Source organism: Macaca mulatta, chromosome 9 (genome assembly GCF_049350105.2).
Source record: "Macaca mulatta isolate MMU2019108-1 chromosome 9, T2T-MMU8v2.0, whole genome shotgun sequence".
NCBI lineage: Eukaryota > Metazoa > Chordata > Mammalia > Primates > Cercopithecidae > Macaca > Macaca mulatta.
In genome coordinates, this window is record NC_133414.1 from 117,061,230 (window position 1) to 117,086,268 (window position 25,039).

At 42.5% G+C, this 25,039-nt stretch overlaps 1 protein-coding gene across 1 annotated transcript in view; it reads left to right on the forward strand.

Annotated features, from left to right (window-relative positions):
* Positions 1 to 25,039, forward strand: part of SORCS3 (sortilin related VPS10 domain containing receptor 3) — a 609,576-nt gene that overhangs the window by 245,182 nt on the left and 339,355 nt on the right. Inside the window, exon 3 of the mRNA XM_015148111.3 lies at positions 23,052 to 23,151. Coding sequence (XP_015003597.2) covers positions 23,052 to 23,151 — 100 coding nt within the window. The remainder of the gene's footprint in view (positions 1 to 23,051; positions 23,152 to 25,039) is intronic.

Consider the following 25,039-nt stretch of genomic DNA (forward strand, 5'->3'; position numbering starts at 1 on the left):
ATCTTCCCAGTGTGAAACTAGGAGGCTGTACCACATAGTATGTTCTCATTGCATGCCTCTCTCTCTTGCTCACTGTATTTCAGCCTGACTGCCTTTCTGCAATTCCTTAAAAAGGTCAATCTCTTTCTGCCCCAGGATCCTCATACATGCCATTCTCACTGCAAAGCTCTTTATCTAACTCTTTGCATGACTCCATTTTTCAGGTTTAGCCTAAACGGAATCTCCTTTTTAGAAGGAGCTGCCCTCTCTCAGTCTCTATTATGGTCCCTGTTTATTTCCATTGTGCGTCATAGTTTCAGGTTTTGAACTTACTTATTAGCATACCAGTTCCTTTTCTACCTGCCACTCTAGATTGTGAGCTTCATGAAAGCCAGGACTTTGTTTTATTACTTATAATTGACTTGGGTCCCAAGGAAAATGGGCAAGTATTTGGTTTACACTTGTTGGGATTTGTGTTTATAAAAGATTAACATAATGCAAGGCTGATATAGATACTCAGCAGGGACTTGTGGAATTAAATCTCCAGGGGCAGTTAGTTGGTCTCCCAGGCATCACCATGTACAAAGTATAACCTCATTCTGAGTATAGAATGACCAAGAACGATGGCCTCTTCTGTCCACTCCCCGCACTGTCTGTCTTGTCAGCTTTGGTGATCAGAGCAAGGTAGGGTGCAGTTCACTCCAGTCTGATTTCACTTGTAGAGTGATTTTCTATCAGTGGCATGTACTGGCTGTTTCCAATGTTTCTGACCGATGACAAGCCTTTTGTCTCACTCGTCCCCTTTTATGCCTTAACTGACTTTGGCCACCCAGTCCCGTGGTGCAAGACCTTTAACTGGTCCTTTGTCGAGTCTGTTTCTATGAATTAGGGCTCATTTCCTTCCAAATGCCCAAGATGCCTTGCTGTATCTGCTCTGCATGTCGAAAAGAATCTTGCAATCTCAACAGTGAAGTGAACAGCTCCTTGCTTTTCCAATTATTTCCTTCTCAGGCAAGCACTGCCATGCTTAGCAGTCTGGTCAGCTTTCTGCTCTTCCGAGGCTCTCCTTCACCCATTCTGATAAGGACCTCAGGTTTTCTCCTGTGGCAAATTTATGGCTCTCTCCAGCACCTGTTCCATCCTCCCTTTCTGCAACACTCCTAACCGACAAATTCATTTCATTGTTTAGCTATGTCTACTCCGTGTCAATAAATTACTTCTTCCTGGCTCGCCCAGTCCTTTCTATTTTTTTCACAGACTTTTGGAGGCTTGTTCTTAATTATTCTGGCTGCTCACTAACCAGGCTTCCTCTCTGTTATTTGTCATGAACTCTTGTGTAATCTTTCTTCTCTCCACCCTTTGCTTTCTTATCATTGTTTTACACACATGTAACTGTCAAATCAGTTCTGTTTTATAAGCCCACAGGTCCTCTCAATTGCAGCGTTTCTCTCAAATAGCCTTAGAGGAGGGAAAAAGGCATTGCTCTTTTCAGTATTCTTCATCTACCAACATTTAATCACCAAGCAATTGCTGAGATTCAACTGTGTGCAACACCCTGGATTGGAATGAGCAGTGGTGGTGATGGTGAGTGGAGACAGGGTGTTGAATACCAGAGTTATATTTCACAGCAAATATTGAATCATGAAGGCTCTTGAGCTGGAAAATGACTTTGTGCTCCTAGCTGTGCTTTAGCAAGGCAGATTTGACGCCACTCTGAAGCCTGGACTGAGGAGGAGGAGGTTCAGAAGTGGAGTAATATAAGCTAGGGGAGTCTAAGAGCATCCCAGGCAGCCTGGCAGGCAGCTGATCACGTTGAATTTGGATTGTACAGAAGAAGAGAGCAGGAAGGACCCATGCACGAGGTATTTCTGAGCTAGCAAGACTTGGCAGCAATTAGAGGTGAGGGAAGGAAGAACAGTCATGATGATTCTAATGTTTTGGATCAGGAAGAGTTGTAGGATTTGGTCCTATTACCAAATTGGGGAATGGAAAAGGAGAAGGAGGGAGGAAGTGGGGGAGGAGAGGTAGGTGCAGGAGAATGATGATGGGAGAAGTGATGAGCTCCGTTTTAGCATCCTGGAATTGAAATGGCAACGGTTCATTGCACAGCATTTGGAAATGTGGGACAGGCACTCATGGGAGAGGCTAGAGCCGGATAAAGTTTGGGAGTCATCCAAATAGAAGTGGGAGGTGAACCAGAGGAGCAGTCATATGCATATTAAAAAGCAGCTAACACTGCAGGCAGCAGGTGTGGGGCTCCAGTGTGGTATGAACAGGCCCTGTGGGCTGTGGACACTCAGGGGATGGTGGAGTACCATGACAGGAGCTGTCAGGGAGAACTTCCTCAAAGAGGTGGGGCTGGAGCTGACGCTTTCCTCTGCCTTCACCCAGCATGCCATTTTTATTTTTACCTATTTCAATCCCTTTCCACATCTGGGCATGATTTTCATTTGCACTTATCATCTTCAACCCCAAATATTTTCCTTCCTCTCCTTTTGTGATGAATCTGAAGTAGAGGGTAGAGAGCAGAGGGAAGATGCCCTCAGGTGCAAACTCGTGCCTCATCCTGTAAAGGTAGCGAGTGATAGCCTCTCCTTGGAGAGCATGTTGGGCAGCAGAGACTGAATCAGAAACTTCTTATGTCCCACTAACACCAGGGAGAAAAAAAAGTGTTGTAGAGACTCACATGCACTTTGCCTTCCTAAGCACTCTTGTGTACTGTATATCTTCTTTTCTTGTCCAGAAACTGGCTGCTCCAGCAACCCTCAGCCCACACTCTCCTTTCCTTTCATTTTCACAGCATCTATGTCTCAGGGATGTGCAAGAATATAGTGAGTCCCGCTTCCTCAGCTGGTCTCATCAGCTGTTCTCATCCACTACACTGAGTTCTGGCTTTGATGGCAAGGAAAGGGCTCCCTCTGCTCTCTGCATGTCTGTCTCCATGCCTGTACACACTTACATGTATGATGGGGGAAGAGTTTCGGATGCTCTCCTTGCCTGCTAGCTTTGCCAAAGCCATTGAATTAAGCAGGCAATTTCCTCTCACTTTGTTTCTCTGTAAATTTCCCAACCATATGGTATGAGGAGAGTTCTTGTATTATAAATAAACAACACTGCTCATAAATCTCAGGATTTTTGTTTTTCCCTCCAATGGGAATAAATAGAAAGCATAGATTTGTAATTTCAGAAAAATGTGTTGGAGGAGAAGATAATGTCTCTTTATATATGTATATAAATATTTTTCTTCCATTTCTCCTTATGCAGAATCCCTTTTTCCTGGGAGTTTTCTGGCTAGATTCCGTTTTTTTTTTTTTTATTGCCATTTTCCAACCTGGAGGTAAATTGTTGCTCTAAGGCAATGTGATAATAGCCACATGGGCCTAGCCAGATTGCACTGACCAGATGGGTTTGGTGCATCTTTTCTGCTGCTGGAGATGTCAGTTCCCCTCTTTGCAGGACACAAACTTCCTCACTGGTCTTATAGCAAAGGAATTAAGGAAATGGGAAGGATCCACAAGACCTTGGCCTTAATAAAGAGTCACACTATTTGGCAGCCTTTTTACCTGATTTTCTGCCACTAAACCTACAGCGAATCAGCTGGGCCTGCTAGCCACCAAGGACAAATGCCAGGATAGGGACCTGGGACTAGAATGGTTGAGGCCAGGAGCAACTCAAAGAAGGCATAATTTAAAGTGTGCGTGCAGATTTCAGTCTGAGGGAAAAGCAGAGTGTTGGTGCTGCAAGGTCAGTGAGAGCAGTTGTGTGATTCAAGAGGTAATGAGAGCCCACAGTAGGGATGGGGCAAGTGGGCAGGGGTCAGCCAGGGGTGGCCCACAGGTCAAATGTAGCCTACTTCTTGTTTATATACTGCTTATGAGCTAAGAACAGTTTTCACATTTTTAAATGGTTGAAAAAAATCTAAAGAATACTACATTGTAATACCTTAGAAATAAGGTGAACTCAAAGTTTAGTGTCTAGAAATAACATTTGATTGGCACGCAACTGTACTCATTTACTTACATATCGTCTATAGCTGCTTTTGTGCTACAATGGCAGAGTTGAGTAGCTGTTACAGAGACCATATGCCTCAGAGAGTCTAAAATATTTGCTTTCTGGCCCTGTACAGAAAAAGTTTACTGTCTCCTGGTCTAGAGTACCAGGAATAATGATGGGAATTAGGGAGAGCAAGCTTAGGGCAGGTGATGGGTTTAAAACTAGGTGCTGAACTCTAGCATGCTAGGCTCACTCTTTTGGGTGCTGCTCATACAATGCAATTCATTAGGGGCAGGTCAGTTCATTGAACGTGCAAAACTGAGACAAGCACTCCTCCCTGAGAACGTCAAAGCAGTAATACTGTCCGCTTTGTTAAGCTTTGGGAGACAGGGATTTACTCTGTCGGTTTGTCCAAAAGGTAACAGTCTGTGGACCTATCATATTTTCACCCCATCCTAGGGCCCTGTCTTCATACAAAACAATTATCTGATAATATAATTTACACAAAGTCATTGACTATTTAATACCTTTCCCAGAATTTTCTCTTTTCCAACAATGATCTCAAACCCAAAGGAATGAATATTTAAAGACAGACTTTTGGGCACTGGACAGATTGTTGGGGAATATTTACGAGATGGGAGGTTTCTTGCATCACAGTATATACAGCCTCTAAGAGCAGTTCCAATAAAATGCATACGATGCTTCAAAGGGCATTTTTATAGATAGTAGAAGTTATCAATGTACTTCTCTTTAAAAGCAGGATAATGTTCACTTTGAAAAGCTGTATGTTCATCTAAGATTTTAATTTTGTTGGTATGATTCCCCTACATCCAACCCTGACTTTCTCATACATTTTATAGTTTGGTAAACTATGGAATGACAGAGGGATTTTAGAGATCAATGACAGAAACTAGAGAGAAAGTTTGATTGCATTTTTCCTTTGTGAGCGCAGAATATAGTCTTTCTTGTAAGTGAAGCAATTGCTGGGTGGTCCTGGGAATGGAATTTGAGCAAGTCCTGCTCTAGTCGCTATGAGTTGAATGGGTTGCCCGGGGTTAATCCCACGTATGCTTGCCAGCCAGCCTTGGAGAACACACATTCAGATATCTGCAGCCCATACTGACTTCTCACATTCACTTAGTCCAGCTCATTCATTCTAGTGGAGGTGGAAAATAGAGCATTAAATCTCCATGATTGCACATCTGTTCCTTTGCACCCTTGACAGAATGGCTTAGGGTAGGTTTGTGGTGGCTTCTCCGTAAGGCATCCAGTTTCTCTGTGGAGTGTTAGCTGAGAGCCAGTGTGGTATCTGAAGAACGTGAGTTCTAAAGTCAGGATGACCTGTTTTCCAACACCCACTTTGCCACTTACCACGTCAGGGAATTTTAGAAAATCTCTTGGTCTCTCTAAGCCTAGTTTCTTTATTTGAAATATTGGGATAAAGGTAAAAATATCTATCTTGTTATACAGTGCTCAACACAATAGTTCGTTTCCTTTCATTGTAGTATTCTGAGCCTCCAGAATAGTGTCAGGCAAGTTATAGGCACTGCATGAACATTTGGAAAATGAATGAAGAATAGGGACTCAGCAAATCGTATTTCTTTTTCTTTTGGTAGGTACGGTATGTTTCTGGGTATCTCAAGTTAGCTTAAAGTTTCCTTGGGGGCCATAAGTAGTTAACTGCTTTTTTATGTGTGAGATAAAATGCTAATTTCAAAGCCCTGGAACCTCACTGTTATATTCCTGTGGCAAGGACTGATTAGATATTCACTAAAACTGTTTCCTCTTCATCCAGGGCAAACAACTGGACTATATTTGTCAGCCTTTATTCATTTAGGTGTAGCCTTTTGTCTGAAATGTGGTCCCTGGAAAGAGGCTAGAAGTGATAGATGCCACTTTCATACCTGGCAGAAACACTTCCCACAATTTTCTTCATGCTCATTCATTTTCTGACTCATCAATTCAATTGAGATTTCCGAGATCTAGAGGACAGCAGAACCCTAATATGAAAGGGGCCTGGGTCTTGAAAGCACTGCATAGAACAGAGCCCGTATTTTCCCCCCATCACCCTGCTGGCTCATATTGGGCTATGATATGAGTGAGAAATACACTAACATAGTGTTAATTCGCTAAAATGTTGGTATTGTTTGCTGTTGCAGTTAGTTGCTTCAGTGCATACAATCTCCAAGATGCATGTCCAGCCCTCCCATTCCCACACTCACTGTATTCTCTAGCCTGGATGCCTATTTACTATTCCCAAGATATGCTGTGTTTTTCAAGCATCTAGCATAGCTCTCTTCACACCATAGGCACTCAGTAAACATCTGTTGATTGATTTCTCGGTCAAAGAATGAAACAGCAGCTTCTTATAAAATATAAGCATGTTTTACATCAGACAGTCCTGATATTTCAGAGGAAATATTCATTTGAGTGTTTTTCTCTACTATGGGACTTAGTATATAGTTTTCAAACAGAGAATTCAGCTTATCTGGCACATTAAAACTTACAGACTTACACACATCCTTTCAGGGAGATTCCTGCCATATAAAAGGAAAATTCAACTGTTTGGAGTTCTAGATGTATTAGAGTAACATCACAGGTAGGCTCCATCCAGGAGAGAGGGTTTCAGGCCAGGGATGTATGAGCTAGCAGTCAATATCAGGAGCCTGGGAGAAATGGAGCATCCATGCCAAGTTTTCCCACCCACATCCAGTGCTTCATATGCAAACAGCCTAACTTTCCCCATTTGTAGAAAGCTGCACCTAACTTTTCTTTTATGCTCTTACACCTTGGATGAATTGCATGGCCGATGTTGATAACCCAGAAAACGACAACTACTTAGCTTTCTGTTGCTTCCACAAGTAGGTCAGGTAATGGAGGGGAAGTGCATTACTCTCCCAGACAGGGATTATACCAGGCAGATAACTGTACTTGCTCAAAATTGTTTTCTTTTATTCACCAGATATCTTGGACATCTTGCTATCATCCTAATGCTAAGATAATAATAATAGAAGGCATTTATTGAGCTGTATGTGCCAAGTGTTAGGTCAACATTTCCTTTACCCATCCATCAGCTGCCATTGAGTGCTGTGACCATCTCCAGGGGTTACCACTTTCCTACATTTAGAATTGCCAATGCCTAACTGATATGGGGTACAAAAGCCCAGCCCTCTTGCTTTACAGTGGGACATGTATGTGGTGAGGTGTCTGCCCCAGAGCCTCCCTGGGGATCAAGCTTCACAGGAAACCACATCCTTGTTTGTCTTCCACTTCTTTCCAGTCTTGCTTCCCTGTCTCTTATTAGGTTTTGCCTCAAAGCACTCCCACCATAGTTCTTGAGCTTCCAAATCCCAGACTTGGGCTCTGATTTTAGGAAACCCAGCTTAGGATGTTTTTCTTTTTCCTCAAAGTCGGTTTATAATGTGCTACAGAGACGCTGTCTCTACTGGTTTCTGTCAATGATAACACAATTCTCTCAGGCCCTCAGGTTTGGTATCCTTACGATACCTGTTCCTTCTCCTTCACCTCTGACCTTGTCCAGTAAACAGATTATGCTTCTTCTCCCTGTCTTTTACTTCTTGCAACCTACAGTCATCCAGGATAGTGAGATGGATTCCTGAGAAGTCTTTCTACCTCCGGAGCACATGCTTCACCAAACCATCATATAAATCACTAACAGCTTAGTCCTTTCAAGCAGGCTTTATGTTCCCATCCTACTCAAGAACCTTTGAGGTACTCATTTCTTGTAAGACAAGTTCAAGCTTCTTAGCAGATATATAAGAACCTCCACATAGTCTTATTCTACTGATCTGAACTTACCCCCTCTTATGCCTGTATAAGAACACTTTATGGCCTGGGTGTGGACACTCACACCTGTAATCCCAGAACTTTGGGAGGCTGAGGTGGGTGGATCATGAGATCAGGAGTTCAAGACCAGCCTGGCCAACATGATGAAACCCCGTCTCTACTAAAAATGCAAAAATTAATTACCCGGGTGTGGTGGTGCACGCCTGTAATCCCAGCTAGTCGGGAGGCTGAGGCAGGAGAATTGCTTAAACCTGGGAGGTGGAGGTTGCAGTGAGCTGAGATGGTGCTACTGCACTCCACCCTGGGCGAGAGAGCAAGACTATATCTTGGGGTGGGGGGAGATTGGGAAAGAACATTTATTATCTACCCAATCTCCTTAATTACCTTCTGAAAATACTTGCATTTTTTAGGTTCCAAGCCTTTGAGCATACTGTTTGTCTTCTGTTGACCTTCCAATACTCAACCGTCTTTCAAAGCCTTTTTCATGAAGTCTTCCTTCCTTTATTTTGAGCTCCTTTATCACTAATAACTGTCATTGTCTTCTTCATTGACATTGCCACCATCATCATATTAATAATGGCCACCATTTATTAAGAGCCTATAATATGCTTGACATTGTGATAAATGCCTCATGTGCATTACCTCCTTGAGTTATCAAACAACCCTGGAAATACTTTTTAGACAGTTTTGCCCATTTTATAGGTGAGAAAACTGAAGTTCAAAGAGGTTAAGTGACCTGGTCAGGATCACACAGCTATCAAGTGCTGGAACCAGGCCTTGAAACCATGTATTTGACTTCAAAGTTTGTGCACTTAACCACTTTGCTAATATATTCCATTTGGCTTAATTGCTTCCTACTCATTTATCCCTTATTTATGTATTCATTAAAGATAGTCATTGAGTTCCTGCAATGTATCAGGGAGTGTGCACTGGAGACTTAGTAGGGTCCTTGTCCTCAGAGTTTTATCTAATAGCACTCTTGAGACCTTTGCTACCTACCATCTCCCTCCTCAAACCTCCACCTCACCTACAATCTCTCTAGGAGAGGACTATCTCTGAATTTCACCAATGTGCTATGTCATCTTGCCTACCATTTCCTGGTGGTCTTGTCGTTAGATTTAAATTGATGTTTTTCAGCCGTTGGCCTTCAGGACTTGCTCATGTCTTGCTTTCTAGTTATCTACTGAGAGATGGTCTTGTCTCCCTAAGACCATATTTTTCTTTCTGACAGTGTTCCCACTGGTGCCTAGATTAGGTGATGCAGAGGCTGGCAAACCTTTGAGCAGCTGAATGCTTCCTCCAGAGACACTGCCTCACTTAGGCAGTTTTTGCAGGACCTCAGTGGCCTCTCATTGGTGACAGATCTGCATCTTTGGAGCATATATCTGCATTTTGGAAGCACCAGAAGCCATTTGGAGCTTGATCAGATGCACAGAATGTTGGGCATGGCAGGGACTTTTGAGATCATTGATTCCAACCATCTCATTTTACAGAGAAAGAGAGTAATCAAACAGTGAAGCATTGTTTTTGGTTGGAAACAAAGAGTGTCTGTAACAACAAGACTAGAAACCCAATCAACCGTAACTTACGGGGCCTGCTGAATGCTTAAGTGTGAGCCACTGGAGATGGCTGATAGGGCCATGTTGCTGCCAGTCCTGATGACTGTTAACTGGCTGAGATACACTTTGTTTCTGACTGGTACTCTGGCTCCTGTCAGCACCTTGACTGGCCCAGTTGAGCACTCCCTTTACTCAGGGGAGCACCCATCTCAGGAAAAGTGCTGAGTTCCAGTGACTCTGAGAGGTCATGGGCTTGAGGAATGTCTGTGTTTGTTGAGAGGAATGGACTGTGAGGTACTGGATCCTTGAGCCAAGGCCCTTGCAGGCTTTTGCATGGATTGACCATGAAAATGGCTGTCTTCTCTTTCCAGTTATACTTTTTGCCTGGGCTTCTGCAGCCTTCTTGTTCCAAAGACTCCAGAACCAGGTATCTGAGATAAAATATGTTTTTCTGTTCAATAGTCAGATTGCTCAGATGATAGAAAGTGACTCTCTTCATCTTGTGAAGTCGCTGTTATTTTCCAGAGGAGAAATAGGGAATGGTGGTAAGACTGTTGTAGGAAGGAATGAAAGCCTGTCAAGAAACTAAGCTGATTCTTGCCTTATGCTTTATGTAGGTTTTCTCATTGAATCCTCCTAATAACACTGCTTGATGGCAATTATTATGCCCATGTTAGATGTGGGGAAACTGAGGCCTGGAAAGGTTAGGCAGTATTTCTGGTGTCGTGTTGCTGGTAGGTAGGAGAGCAGGAATTCTAACCTAATTTTGATGCCAAGCATTCTCCTTTTTAAACTTGCATGGCTTTCTAATAGGAAATGCCCATGGAGACCCCCTGAGCAGATGAGTCAGTGAAACCCTTGCCATGTGATACTTTGTGAAGCAGACGCTCAATTTCTACTGTTTAAATAAATGGTCGGGCATTGAAGTAGAGCACATAGAATTTGGAATCATATGACCCGGGTTCAAGTTCCAGGATTGTCATTTGGTCAGTCACTTAACGTCTCCGAGTCTCTGTTTCCTCATTTTTATGACAGAGATAAAACACCTATGTCAGAGGGTCATGGTGAGGATTCAGTGAACTGTTTTAAGAGAAAGTGTTTTGTATAAAGCACTATGCAAATGTTAGTTACTTAATGCCACAGTGATTTAGGGTGACAGTCTTCCGAGAAATTAATTACAGAGTCTCAGTATCTGCCCGAGTCTTGATCCCTGACCTCAAGAAGCTTATAGTTGTGGTGAGGACAAGAGACTATGAAAATCAGAGGGGACAGGGCAAACGGTGCTGTAGATATATAAAAGCAATAGAAAACCAGAGAAAGGAAAGAGAACGGAAGAGCACGGTAGATGAGAGGGCTTTACACAGGAGCCCGAGCTGAACTGTAAAGGTTTGAAGTGAGAAGAAATTTGTGAGTGGGCATAGATTTAATAATAATGATAATACTAATAAGACATGTTGTAAGTTACAGTCCTCTTGGGACCCAGGAGTTGTTTGGTACAGAGCAGCTGTTCTCACAGGGACCCCTGGGGGCCTCCACCACTCTCTTCAGAGGATGGATAGAGTCAAAACTATTCCCTAATAATAATAAAATGTTATATGCCTTTTAAACTCTTATTTTCTTATGAATGTACAATGGAGTTTACTAGAGGCTACCTGACATATTTGATATTATCACAGATTGAATGTGGAAACAGATACGAGAATCCATGTATTTTCTATGAAACCAGATATTAAAGAACTTTGAAAGAAAAATTTGAAAAGTAAAGGAATGCTAGTTTTGTCATGAGATTGTTTTGTTTTGGAAACTATAGTTTTTTAAATTATATTATTGATGTTAACATGTAACAGGGTTATTGTTATTTTAAACTGAGTCAATTCTGTAAATTTTTCTCAGATGTAATTTCTGTTTTAATATGTATTGCTAGATATAACACACTTGAATTAAATATCTTGGGGTCTTTAGTAACTTTTAAAAGTATAAAGGAGTCCTGAGTCCTAAAAGTTTGAGGACCAACCACTGTTAAAGACATGGTATTCTGTTATGGAGATACAGTAAAGGACTCAGAGATTTTTATCACGCTTTGGCATCAATGTGTATGTCCTTTGATATCTTAGAGCATCTGTCTATGTACAGGAATTTCAAAATGATAATGCCCAATGTTGCAAGCATGCAGTGAAACTGGAACTTTTATACATTGTTAACAGAAGTGCAGGTTGGCCAGAGTATGTCTGTAAGGCAGTTTATAGCAAGAGCTTTAATGATAATTTTTATCCTTTGAACTAGTAATTGCACTTATATGAATCTATTCTAGGGAAACAAATAATGATACATACAAAGATTTATGTCTGACAATACATATTCAAGTTATTTAATACAAGATTTTGGCTAGAAACTGACCAACTGGCCAGAGAAGATAGTTAAAGTAAATTATGATGCATTCATGTTGTAAGGCTTTAAAATAAAATGATATTTTTGAAAAATATGTAACAATATGTGGAAATGCTTAAAATATTATGTTAAATGGAAAATCAGGACCCAAACTCTATAAATAATGACCCCAAATTTTGTAAACACACAAGGGTTAAAGAAAAACACACCAAAATGTTAACTGAGGTTTTTCTATATGATATGGCTATCTTGTGCATTATCCTTTTTCTAAAATTTAAGAGTATTTCTACCATAAATTTTCAGTATTTTTTTAAAAGACCCTAGGATGTGACATTCCTTTTATCCAAGGCTATGGAAACAATCTACCGAGCCAGCCCATGTCACGTGGGTTCAGACGAGCACTGCCTCAGATCTTGGAGGGGACACTTCTCTAAGAGTCACTGTGAAAGTTTAAGGCATATTCTATGACTTGACAATAAATCCAACTTCTAGCTAATTGCTTTTTCCTGCTTAGCCATTCAAAAGAAAGCTTAAAAAATACTGAGACTGCTTTTCATGCCCTACTCCTAGGGCCTATTGTCAAGAACAGTCAGTGTAAAATGTAGGATCCAATAGGCAGTTGTTTTAAATGATGTGCATCTAACACAGCACAGAGAGCATAGCAATCACTCCATAATTCTTACAAAGGAAGAGATAAATGAAATTTACGTTTCTGGACCCAAAAGGAGGTGAAGTTACTGTAGTATTAGAGGCTCAAAAAGGAGAGCTGTAATTGACTCCTTGGTAACTGGCAATTTCCTCTTCTTGCCTGTGTTGGGAGACACCACGTGTCGGAAGACTTTAGCCCTCTTTCTATTCTGGATGGCCAGTAGGATAACGGGTAAAACTGGTCCAGCACAAAGGAGTATCTGCTTTGCTATTAGTTTCTCACAGCAGAACAGTTTCAGTCAGAAGGGAATCTGTCTGAATGTGACTATTTCAGTCCCTGGGACATATTTTCTCAGTTTGAGGATTTACGCTGCATGGCATTATTCAGCATGATTTAGGGGTTAAAAGAGGCGTCCAAGGCAGTCCCTTGACTTCAGAGACCTTATTCTATCTGGAGAAAGAAGCATCATGCACAAAAAGTTAAATAACGACATAAAACAACAGCAGAAAACAGAAAAAGATGCGGTCCCAGAAAGCAGATACGATGCTCTCTGAGAGTGACGAAGATGCTGAGCACTGGGAAAGCAGAGGCAGGTAAGATCAGAGGCCCCATCGGGGAAGGTGGCAGCAGAAGGAGATACTCTCTTCTCTCCTGGGCTGAAGACTCTGGGAGGGGAGAGATTTGCATTAATTGATAAAGTGATTAATGAAAGCATTGAGTGCCTTCCATGTGCAAGGCGTTGTGCTTATTACTGAGATGGAAAATATTTAAAGATGAGTGGGACACAGAATTTAGTTTCTTGAGGGTAGGAAGGTGGTCTGAAGGCTCTCCATCCATTCATGTTCCTTCATTAGGTGGCTGCACATTTTATCCTGGAGGTTTCTGGGTGTGCCCAAACAGATGTAATTGTGCACATGTCACAGGGCCCCAACCGGCTCTATGCAGTTTTAAAGAGAAATGATAAATATATTTATTTTTTAGACAGCGATGCCTTGCTAAAACTGTCCAGCACCTGCTAGTGTAGGACTCATTATTTTTTTCCCAGGAAAACTTAGTGGAAAAGTTGGGTCTGTTTTCCCTAGACTTTAATTTGTAAGTGTTGGCCACCTGCTGGAGGCTATCTTTGATTATGTGTAGCAGACTCCCCATCTTCCCATGTGTCTTTTGGCAGCTTACTGCTGATGTGGTGGGAATGAGGTGGCATTAGCCTGCCCACTGGGGTTATGTAGCTCTAACACAGCTGTTGTTTGCCCAGAAATGTATGAGGCAGTTTCTCCTCCAGTGATAATATTATTGGTCTACCATGGTATCCCCCAACAACTGACAGCAAAGTGAACCCTCTGACAGTAGGGCTATATAAGCTCCACAAAAGTCCTACGAAGGCAACATTTATATTCCCATTGAGCAGATATGAAACATGAGTTTACATCATTAGCCCGAGGCTCCACAGACTGGATTTGAATCCAAATCTGCTCGACTCTGAAATGAATCCTCTTATGATTCTGTTGGTCTGCCTTTTTGAATGCAGAAGCTTATCTGTAACTGGGTTCTCCTACAGATGTGTTAATTTGTTGATTAACAATGTCACTGTTTGGTAACAATCACTTTATTGCTATAATTTTTAACTACATGAGTGACACTTGGCTACATTTTTGTTTGAAAACATCTCAACATTACAAGTAAATTCAAGTGCTTCTAGCTACCTAACCCCAGCCCACCCCAGTTCCCTACCCAGTGGTAACTTCTATTAGTAGTTTTATATATTTTCCACTAGATTTTGTATGTATTTATTTACATACGTATAAACTTAATGGAAATGTATTGCTTTGTTGTGTCTGGATAGACTGTGTGTGTGTAATATATTTAGTATTATGTCTTAGAGACTTCAGGTCAATAACTGATATCTGTTTTACTCTTGAATGCTGCTGAATAGAACTGTGTGTGTGTATGTGTGTGTGTGTGTGTGTGTGTGTAATATGCTTTATTTAGCCTCTCTCTGATGATTGTTATTCAGTTATGTTCATATCAACAGAGATGCAGTGAATTATGGGCTGTCATACCTTTTCATCGGCCTGTTTGTGTGCTCTTTCTTTTCCCTGGAGGGCTTCTTTCTTTCCCTTATGTGCGTGATACAAATAGGTCTTTTGGCTGATAGGTTAGATTTTTTGGCCTTTTAAAACCTAAATATAACAACTCACCACCCTATTATCTGAACTGAAGGTCTTCAGTGAGAACTAATGTGTTCACACCAAAGAAAGAAAGGAAAAGAAAGAAACTGAAGATCTGAATGTTGGCCCAACCCCACATACTTCAGCCTCTGTCCTAGCTGAGATGTGTGCTGGGAAGCTGGTGGATCTACAGCTTATCTGATCTAAACCACGAATTCTGCATGACTGGTCTCCAAAGACAGCGAACCTCCAATTTTCCACATTTAGAACCTGTGATGGCTCTCATTCAAATAGTGGGGGCGGGAGGAAATAGAGATGAATTAATTATCCTGTATCATTGCCTCTCTTTGTGAGACTAGACAATGCAGCCAGGAGTCAGGTAACAAGAGGTCAGGGAGAGCTGTGTAAGCTTCTGCATTGGCATCAGCCTTCCTGTGGAGTTTCTGAAGCAGAGGGTAGGGCAATACCCACTTGGAGAATGAAGCTATTTAAATGACTTGCTTTTGGCTTCAGGTCTGAAATTAGTTATCTGGATGGTTATTTGTGGTCAGGCTGGGCTTCTGCCATTGCAAAGATACAGATTAATGTGGCTTTGGGCACTGGCCCTAAAATGAGGAGTGGAATAGGCCAGAGGGGAACATCAATGCTTTTCCATCACAACTCTCTGAACAGCCTTTGGTCTGGAGCTGTGCTGTGGGAAGTCCTGACCCTGACCTTGGAATGGGCTGCGGTTCACCACACACCAGAGCACCTAATAGCCTATGGTCTTTGATTGTTGACAATCCTCAGTGTATCTCAGTGGAGTATACCTGAAGGAGCTGCTAGTGGGTGCTCCCCAAGGCCTGGCACTTGGAAGCATAATTCTATCTTTTGATTCTCCAGGCAACTGGGTCTTGTCATCCGTTCATGGTAACAATTGGAACCAGTGTCCACAAATCCTTTAATGATTTATTGGGTATCCATGTGCCTCACCCCTATTAAGTGTAGGGAGTATAAATCAAGAAAAAGAAAACAAGGTGATTTCCCTTGAGGACAATACAATCAGGGGTATTCATAAAAATGACAGCCATAAGCATATACGGAACAAGGGCTTTTAGCAGATGCTAAGCTAGGTATCTTATCACTCTTCATTGAATCTGAGTAACAACAACCCTATTGTCTGAGCTGAGGATCAGAGACATGAAAAGCTTGCATAGCTAGTTCTGGCTCTGAGTTCAGTTGTCTTTGTACTACTCCAATCTCTTGTTTTCTTTATGTAGAACTGTGCTCTGCACTTTCAGAAATTTAAAACAAAATTCATTTGTGATTGTTCTTTCAAGAAGCTTTTAGCAATTGCTGAAAAGATCAAAAGCATATCTGTATATTCAGAGAATAAATAGGGAGCTCTTAGGTGCAATTGGTATAAATGCAGAGGAGGGTGTGGGTGGGAATTGTAGGAAAGATTTTTGTAGTACAATGAGTACTAGAGCTGGGAGTCAACAAGGAGACAATCTGGACATTGGAGGCAATGGTAAAGCAAAGCAGGTAAACTACGAAGGCATTGAATGCCAGACAGAGGCAGATGTTTGACCTGGTGTGGCAGCCAGGCAGGGAAGGATGCTCTAGGGCATCAGAGATCCAGGCAGGAATCTTGAGAAGTTGTCTTAGAGACAAAAGCAGGATGAGAACATGACTGGGGACAGGGAGGGGGGGCGGTGGGATAGAGGTAGAGGCTGATATTCTCTACCTCTAGCTGATACCAGCTAGAACAGCACCACCAAATCATACCCCTCCTGCTTTTGCAAACCCCTCCCTTTCATTTTGCTATTGTGCTTGGCTTGTTTGGAGCTGCAAAAGGGCAGAGTTGAGTAGTTGTGGCGGAGGTCCACATAACCCAAAATATTTACTATCTGGTTGTTTTGCAGGAAAAAAAGTTTACCAGCCTTAGCCAGAGCTACTTTAAATGCCCAGAAAGGGAAAGCAAAGCACAGTGTGCCTAGCCCATGTCAGATGCCATGGTTGATAAATGTATGCAAAGGAACGAGCCAAACATGGAAACGCAGGAGTTGCTGAGAGGAAAGGAACAACCACAACTGTGGTTGTTTGCCAATTTTAGATTGTATCCCTTAGAAGGCAGGCCACTGAGGAGATGAATTCTGACTGGTGAAAGATGCCAGAGTTAATGATCCCTAGTTTTGCAGAGCTCAGGGGCAAGAAGAGGAGAGGAAATGAAGAGAGGGCTGAGGACTAGGGTGGTAAACACCAGGAGAAGGTGCTGACTGGATAAGGTAATCCATGTGCTCACCCAGATCAAGAACATCAGATGGCCCCGTGAGAGCTGGCAGAGTGCCTATCTCTGGCCAGACTGGGGCATTAGGACAGGGAGGTTGAGCTGCAGTTCAGCTCTACTGAGAGGCTGACTTGGCTGCATCAACTGGATGTCTTTTCTGTTTTTTTTTTTCTTTTAAAATAGCAGCCCATATGCTTATTGCCACCAGCCTCTCCTCCAGAAGTTCACTAGAGGAGTGGGAGCTTGCTGGGTAGATAAAAAGCATATGGTAACTCAAACCTCCACTCCTGGAATTGTCAGTGGGAGAGTGGCCCTGTGGGAAAGACCAAGTGTATGGCAGGTCAGGCTGGGGGTTCCTCCCACAATGTACTAGTCTGCACTAAGTCCTTCCGAATGCCTCTGGATGAGACAAGAACTCAGTGAACAGTTTCAGGACTCAGACTAGGAGTTGATGCCGTAGAATAGTCCCGAGCACCTCTGGAAAGTTGAAGAGGGAGGATGCCTAGTCTGCCAGTCAGCGTCAGGTACCTGGAGAGTAACATGAGTGATAGGTAGCTGACAGGACCTGCCAGATGATGAGCAGGTGCCTGAGCAGGTGGTGAAGCCAAGGAGCAGTGTCTCTTTGGAGGTACAGCCTCCTTGGAGAAGACGTTGTCAATAGCCAGTGAAGTAGAAGTTATGCCTAGAGGTGACCCACATGGAGGTGCCACCCCAGAAAAACTTTTCTTTACAAATACACAAGAAGCCATGCATATGAATGTTCATTGTAACATTGTTTATAATAGCAAATTAAAAAAAATACTTCTCAGTGGTTTGAAAGGATAAAGAATGGTTTATTCATAAGTTGAAACACTAGATAGCAGTTAAAATGAATCAATGACCACTAGGTGTGTAACACGGATACATCTCACAAGCTGAATATTGGGTGAAATAAGCAAGCTGCAGAACATATATCCTATGCGATAACACTTATGTACATGTAAAAACACTCAAAAAGGTTATATGTTGTTTATGCACACAAACACTTGTTAAATCTAATAGTGGCCAAATGATGGGCATTGCATTGTATTTTTCTGTGTGCTGGAAATAATTCATAAGGAAAAAAAAGAACAAGGGAGAGAGACACACACATGTGTGTGCACACACATGTGACAGTGGAATGGGGTTGGGGTAACTGGATCCAGGGCATGGGAGCCAGAGCCCCGTGGCTACACTCACCTCATGCACCACCTTCCAGGTTAGCTGTGTGCACTGAAAAATTCAGAATGGTAACTGGCAGAGTGCCAGGCCCATGGCTGGCTCAGTGCACTGGTGTCATGGTTCCAGTGTTCTGAACATTTCAGTCTTATGAACCTAGTGCCAAGATTTGGGAGGCTAGCTTTAAAATTGATGAGATGAGCCTGTTTTCTCTAAGTGACCCCACCGGCTGGTGTCTGGAATCACAAAGTAGAGAAGATGGTTTGCTTTCTTGTAAGAGCAAGTTCTGCCAGCATAACTGTCTCTGGCAATGGGGCTGAGACCTCTCTAACATTGGCCCCTCACCCCAGGCCAAATGGGCCCACAGAATGCTGTGGTGAGGGCAGTGTGCAGTGGCCATCCTGGAAAGGACAGAGTCAAGGGCACTGTTGGTTCCATAGGCTCCCAGGCTCCCTGAGGTATCTTCACCAAATAGGACTTGTTCCTCTCGGACTAAATGAGCAGAACCTGCCAGAGGCATGGAGGAGGCTGAGACGTAGAGGGTGTCCTTTGTTGGGAAGTCCCTCTTTTCAGCAGCCACTTTTGGAAAACAGCAAAGTCAGCGTTAATCTGTCATGCAGCTTGTGAAAGTGAGACCATGTGTGGTGACCAGCATACTATCTTTTGTGAGAGTTATTTGGATTCAGGAAGGAAGTTTGTTGTGACTTCCATCAGGGATCCCTGAGAATTTAGCTCTTCTAAGATTTTTGCTATAGATAGTATGAGGAAAAGATGCTAGCTGGAAAACAACTTAGCATTGTGTTGGTGGTTTAATAAAATTTAAGATCCATAAGGGACCTTAGGATTATGTAAGTAAACCTCTCATGTTAATGATGGAATGGAACTTGACAAAGATGCTTTCCTTAACCAAACTTGAGTTAGAATCCTCTGAGCTCTTTTTAAACTAGGCTCCCCAGCTTGGGCATGTTCTCAAGAGTCCAATTTTTAACAAGAATCCTTCTAAGTCAGGTTAGCCAGAATCTCCCAACCTCTGTTGCTAATCAACGTCCTCATCCACCACTATAATCTAGGTAATATCTGATCACCCTGGCCTGCATTCAGCAAGAATCTTGTTAGATTAGTTTAGCAAAGAATTACCCTCTCCTTTAGCAATTTTTCATCCACTGACCTCTCCTCTCTTATCAAAAATTCCCACTTTTCCTTGTTCTATTTGGAGTTGAGCCCTATGTCTTTCCCCTACTGCAAAATCCCATTGCAATAGTCCCTCTACATATTGCAGTAGTCCTGAATAAAGTTTACTTAATCATTTTAACCAGTGTCAGAATAATTTTTAACAGCCTTCAAAAAGTGGCTTGTCCAGGGTAACACGTTGAGTGCATTTGAAAATCAGTTCTACAGTCTCGATTTCTAGGCTCCAGCTTCAATGTTCTTTCTCCACACCATGCTGCCTTTATGCCTTCAAGAGTGTAGAATTAAGAAGTAATTAACTCTATAAAATATTTTACTTGGATTAATAAAAATGCAAATGACAGCCTCTAGAGATCATGGTCTATCTCCACTCTTGCACTGCATAGGATAGTTGCTCAGGGTGATATGTCATTTAACCTTAATTCTAGTACAAGTGAATTACAGACCCTTCCCTAGGACAGAACTTGCTAGACTGTACCATCTGCACTGTTGTGCTAGCATCGAAAGCATCAAGCGTGTTTTCTAGGCATTGTTTGCTGTGTGTTGAATTACCACTAGACATCAGTAGTTGGTTAAAAACTTGTGAGTAGGTTTGGAAAAGCTCATTTATCCATTCATTCTTACAAGTAAAGACAAATTAAAACAATACAAAAACTAATACTTTCGGCACTTGCTTTGTACCTGGCATGGTGCAAGACACTGGAGCTGTTATAAAAAATGGTTCTTGTCTTCAAGGAGTTACAGCCAAGGAAGAGATCACAGAATAAGGACAGTATAGCCAAACCAACAGATAAATGCTTAAATAGAAATGCGTACAAGATAGTACGAGACCACAAAGGAGATTGTGATTAATTCCCTCCGCGAAAGCTGGAAAAGGATGATGTTGTAGTTAGGTGTTGAGGGTTGGAGGAAAATTTGCCAAGTAGAGGAAACAGGGATGGATAGTTCAGACAAGGAGATGATGCATACAGAAGCAGAGGGCAGTGAGAATGTAGGACATGCTCAGGAAAGTTTAGCGAGGCTGGAGAGAAAGGGCCAGAGGAGCAAGTGGCTGGGAATGGGTCCAGAAAGGCAGGTTGAAGCCAGATTTTACAAGACTTAGCTTGGAAGATTCAGCTTGACTGTGTGCAATGGGCAGTTACTACCAAGGAGCGAGGTGGACAGATCTGGGGTAGAAAAATAGCCTGGTAACAGCGTGGAGGATGCGTGGGGGAGGGAGAAGACTCAAGAAGAGCATCAAATTGGGGGATTGTTGCAAACATGATGATATATGAGCCACAGCATTGGTGTGACGATGGAAAGGATACCAGGGATCTAAGTTATTTAGGAAATAGAATCATTAAGACTTGAAGAGTGATCTGGGTTGTAGAGAGAAAGACAAGGACAAAGATTGATAGTGATTCCCAGAGCTTCTGTGCCTGCAGTAGACAAAAGTCAGAGAATAAGAAGTCAGCTTTTGGGGGACTGATGATTAAAGTTAGCATAACCGATTATCATGTGGAGCCAGTAGCCTAGAGAAGGTTTGAAATATTGACGTTTGTTTATTCAGTAAACATGCTGAGTATGCATAATGTGTAAAACTTTGTCCTGTACATTTTGGAGAAAGGAGAAATGAATGAATGCCTCTTCACTTTGGTTTATTTTTTAACATTTTAGTGTACCTGCATTCTGTTTTAGTATACTTGCATTCTGTTAGGAGGTTTCCCATGTCTTATACTTTTGTAACCTCACAAATGCCTTGTGAGACTAAATTATCCCATTCTTTTTTTTTTTTTTTTTTTTTTTTTTGAGACAGAGTCTCGCTCTGTCACTTAGGCTGGAGTGCTGTGGCACAGTCTTGGCTCACTACAACCTCCGCCTCCTGGGTTCAAGTGATTCTTCTGCCTTAGCTTCCCTGAGCTGGGACTACAGGTGCCTGCCACCATGCCTGGCTAATTTTTGTATTTTTAGTACAGATGGGATTTCACTATCTTGGCCAGGCTGGTCTCAAATTCCTGACCGCAGGTGATCCACCCACCTCGGCCTCCCAAAGTACTGGGATTACAGGTGTGAGCCACCACACCCGGAATCTTCATTCCTCAGATAGGGAACCTGAGGCTCCAGCAGGGTAAATAACTTGTGCATGGTTATGTAACAAGAGAGCTCTGGATGTAGGAATGAAACAGCAATTTTGCTACACCCAAAGTTCATGTTCTTTCCTCTTATGAAGGAAGTTTTATGATGTTCCTTAATTCTTTGAGGAGCTTACATTGTGGTTGGGGAAACAGAAAAGAAATCAATCATGCCACTATTGAAAAGTTAGAAAAGAGACATGTACAGTGTGCCTTGGGTGCCTAAGGATGGAGAAATTTGTTCTGGTGCAGAAAAGAGACGAGCAGTGATTGGGAGGAGGGCTAGAGAAGCTTTTACAGAGGAGGTGCAGGTGGGTGTTTACACTGGGCCCAGGGACCAGGAATCTGCCATCTTGGATGAGGGTGGGGATGACTCTTAATGGTCCTCACATTGGGAAGGAGGTTGAGGTGGGAGAATGGCTTAAGCCTGGGAATTTGAGGCACAAGCCATCAGGCTGATGTGATGCTATGATTGTGCCACTACACTCCATCCAGGCTGGGCAACAGAGTGAGAACCTGTCTCTTAAAAAAGAAGACAAAGGTTATATAGTTTTAAGTACTAAGCTTCTGAAGCTAAGTTGTTGGCCAGGGAAGCACTGATTAGCATTAGAAGGTGGATAAAGGCTCAAAGCAAAGGCTGGAGCTGGTGGTTACTAGGGCATCAAATGCCAGTTCAAAGCAAGGCTCAGAGCCAGAGTTGGGAATTGAGATTGTGGCGGATTTCAGGCCCTTACAAGGTCAGTTGACTACAGAGAAAATGCATTGACCTCTGTGTCCTTCTAAAGCTTGAGTTGGAGAAGTTTTGTAAGTCTAGCCAAGGCTAGTGATGATGGGAAGAGGAGGTGAGAACTGATGATACAGATGGTGGAAAAAGGGAGGGAGGTCTCTGTGGGGTAGGTTTTGGGGGCAGGCGAACAGTATGGCAGGGAGGTCAACTAATTTAATCTCACTGTTTGGCACCCTATCTCCCTTCTCTACCACGGAAGGCAGGATGGAAAGAAAGGAGCCTCTACTTCTGGTTTTGGCATCAGTTGGTGTGCTGGAGAGGAGGAGCAGGTAGCCAGCGGGATCACTGGAATGGTGAACCCCTCCCCTGTAAGCAGCCCAGTGCCACGGGCTTTTCACCCTGGACACACCCACATCATTGTCCCCATGTAAAGCATCCAACCCTCTGCCTGGTGTGGTCTCATTTAGCCATTGGACCCCATAAGTTCTCTGGAGTTATGAGGTTCTAGGGATCTCCAAGGGTCCCTTGCTTCAGGCTCAATGGAGTGTGTATGAAGTTGGTTGTACCCTGGTGACCTCGGGAGATAGCCTGGCCACTCTTCCATGACCTCTACACACAACTCCCATACAGAGGGTCTGCTGGCGGGAACTTGTGTGCTTCCACAGCTCCACACAGAGCCGGGGTGGGCGAGGGGCGGAGGGTGAGGCTGAGCATCATGGGAGTCAGGTAGTCTCCAGCAGCTCCTTTCACCAAGCAATTTCACAAAGGGCAAAAAAGTAGGTCTCTGAGAAAGGCTGGGAGCAAAGGGGAGCACGCTTAGGTAGTAAGCAGATGCATTAGCCTAATTGCTCTTCTAAAATTAATGGGGCTTTTTATCTCTGAAGAACACTTTTAAGCACTCATGTGATTTTGGAAGAAAGGTGCTGGTCGGTCGGTGGAGAGCCTGGCTTCTCTTTAGACATAGCTGCCTATTGATAAAACGATCTTTCCCTTTCTGTTTTCTCTTTTACCTGCAGGTCGACAGATTATGGCACCACCTATGAAAAGCTGAATGACAAAGTGGGGTTGAAGACTGTCCTCAGTTACCTCTATGTCAATCCCACCAACAAAAGGAAGGTAAGAGGCTGGGTCAGTAGGTCCTGAGCACTCCTGCTGGGTCGCTGTGCTGATTAGGGCCAGAGGTTAAGGAAAAAACTCAGTAGTCATGGAATCACTTACAGAGGCCTGATTTATATGCCGGAAACTTCATAAACGCTGTTTGTAATTCTAACAACAGCCTTGATAGTAATAATAATAATAGTGACAGCAGCAGTGATAGTAATGCCACCAGTAAAACTATGTACCTCATCTCACTTATCCTCACAATGAATCTATGGGATAAAAACTTTTATGGTCCCCATTTTGCAAGAGAAGCTCAGAGAGATGAAGTAACTTTCTGCCCTGAATCAGGTGGTGGTAACACATCTAGAATGTAAGCGTGGGTTTGCTCGACTTTAGAGTTGAGTCTTTCCACAGCCTGCCTCTTGCTGGTACATTTTTTGAGAACCCCTTATTCCCAGGAGATTGTTTCTGCCACATGAACGAAAGGCTGCTCCTGGCTTCTTCAGCTTGAACCTGAGCTGCTTCTGAGGCAGAGGGCAGACCAGGCTCCTCTGGCACCTCTGCTTCTCTGTTTTCCTCTTGATTTAGCAGCCAGGATGAAATCATATAAGGTCAGACCTTGGCCATGGAAATCTACTGGGAGGAGGAGTCCTGGTTCTATGGAACAATGAGCAGTTTTAGAAAACAAATACTGCACCGAATATTATCTTTGGGGAGATGTGCTCTTTCTCCAGCTAAGAAAGCACTGTTATTTAGAAACTTAGGCAGACATGATTCAAATACATGCACCAAAATGATCACATTAAAGGTCATTTTAATATTTCTAAAAAGCTAAAAAAAAAAAAAAATGGCACCACCAAACTCTTCTCTTGCAGTCTGATTTGCATTCCCCCGTCATTTTGCCAGGGCTTTCTTCCTCAAGGTAAGCTCAGGAGTGAGCTTCAAACCATTGTGTGGATGTCTCTGATCTCTAATATGGTAGAGTCCAAACTGTGGCTGGGAATTGTGGCTGTTTATGCTGCTCAGAGTGGAGCAGCTTTGACCCTTAGCAGCATAATGTGCATCCATAGACTTTCTCCTCACCTCCACCTCCAGTGCCCCTAAGTACACCCAGCAAAGGGAGGAAGCAGAATTGTTGGCTTCTGGTTCAGCATTGGTGATAGATAGCCAAAGGATCCAGTTAGCTGTAGGGGGCTCTCAGGCCCTAGACTGTGCCAACTAGGCAAGTGCCAAAGCTTTGATCATCAGGCTGGCTGTTTAGGCACCTGTTATTGATTTTATTTGAGTAGTTTATTTTTGCTTTGTCCCAAACCTTTGTCATTTTCACATTTTTCAGTATCATTATTAAATTATTGGATTTTGAGAGCTAGAAGAAAGCACAGATTTCACCTAGATGAGTGGTTATTAATAGTTTCTTTTAATTTGTTTATTTTTAGATTAACATACTATATGTATTTATATTGTACAACATAATGTTTTGAAGTACATATGCGTTGTGGAATGGTTAAATCTAGCTAATTAACAAATGCAATAACTCACAGTTACTTTGTGGTGAGAACACTTAATATCTACTCTCATCATTTTTCAAGAAAACAATATATTGCCATTAACTATAGTCATCATGCTCTACAATAGATATCTTGAACTTATTCCTCCTATATAACTGTAATTATGTATTTTTTTTACCAGTGTCTCCCAAACATGCCTCCCCTTTAACCATTCAACCCCTATTAACCACCATTCTAATATCTAATTCTGAGATTAACTCTTTTAGATTCCACATATGCATGAGATCAAATGGTATTTGTCTGTCTGTGTCTGGCTTATTTAACTTAGCATAATGTCTTCAGGTTCATTCATGTTGTCACAAAAGATAAGATTTCCCTTTTTATGGCTGAATAGT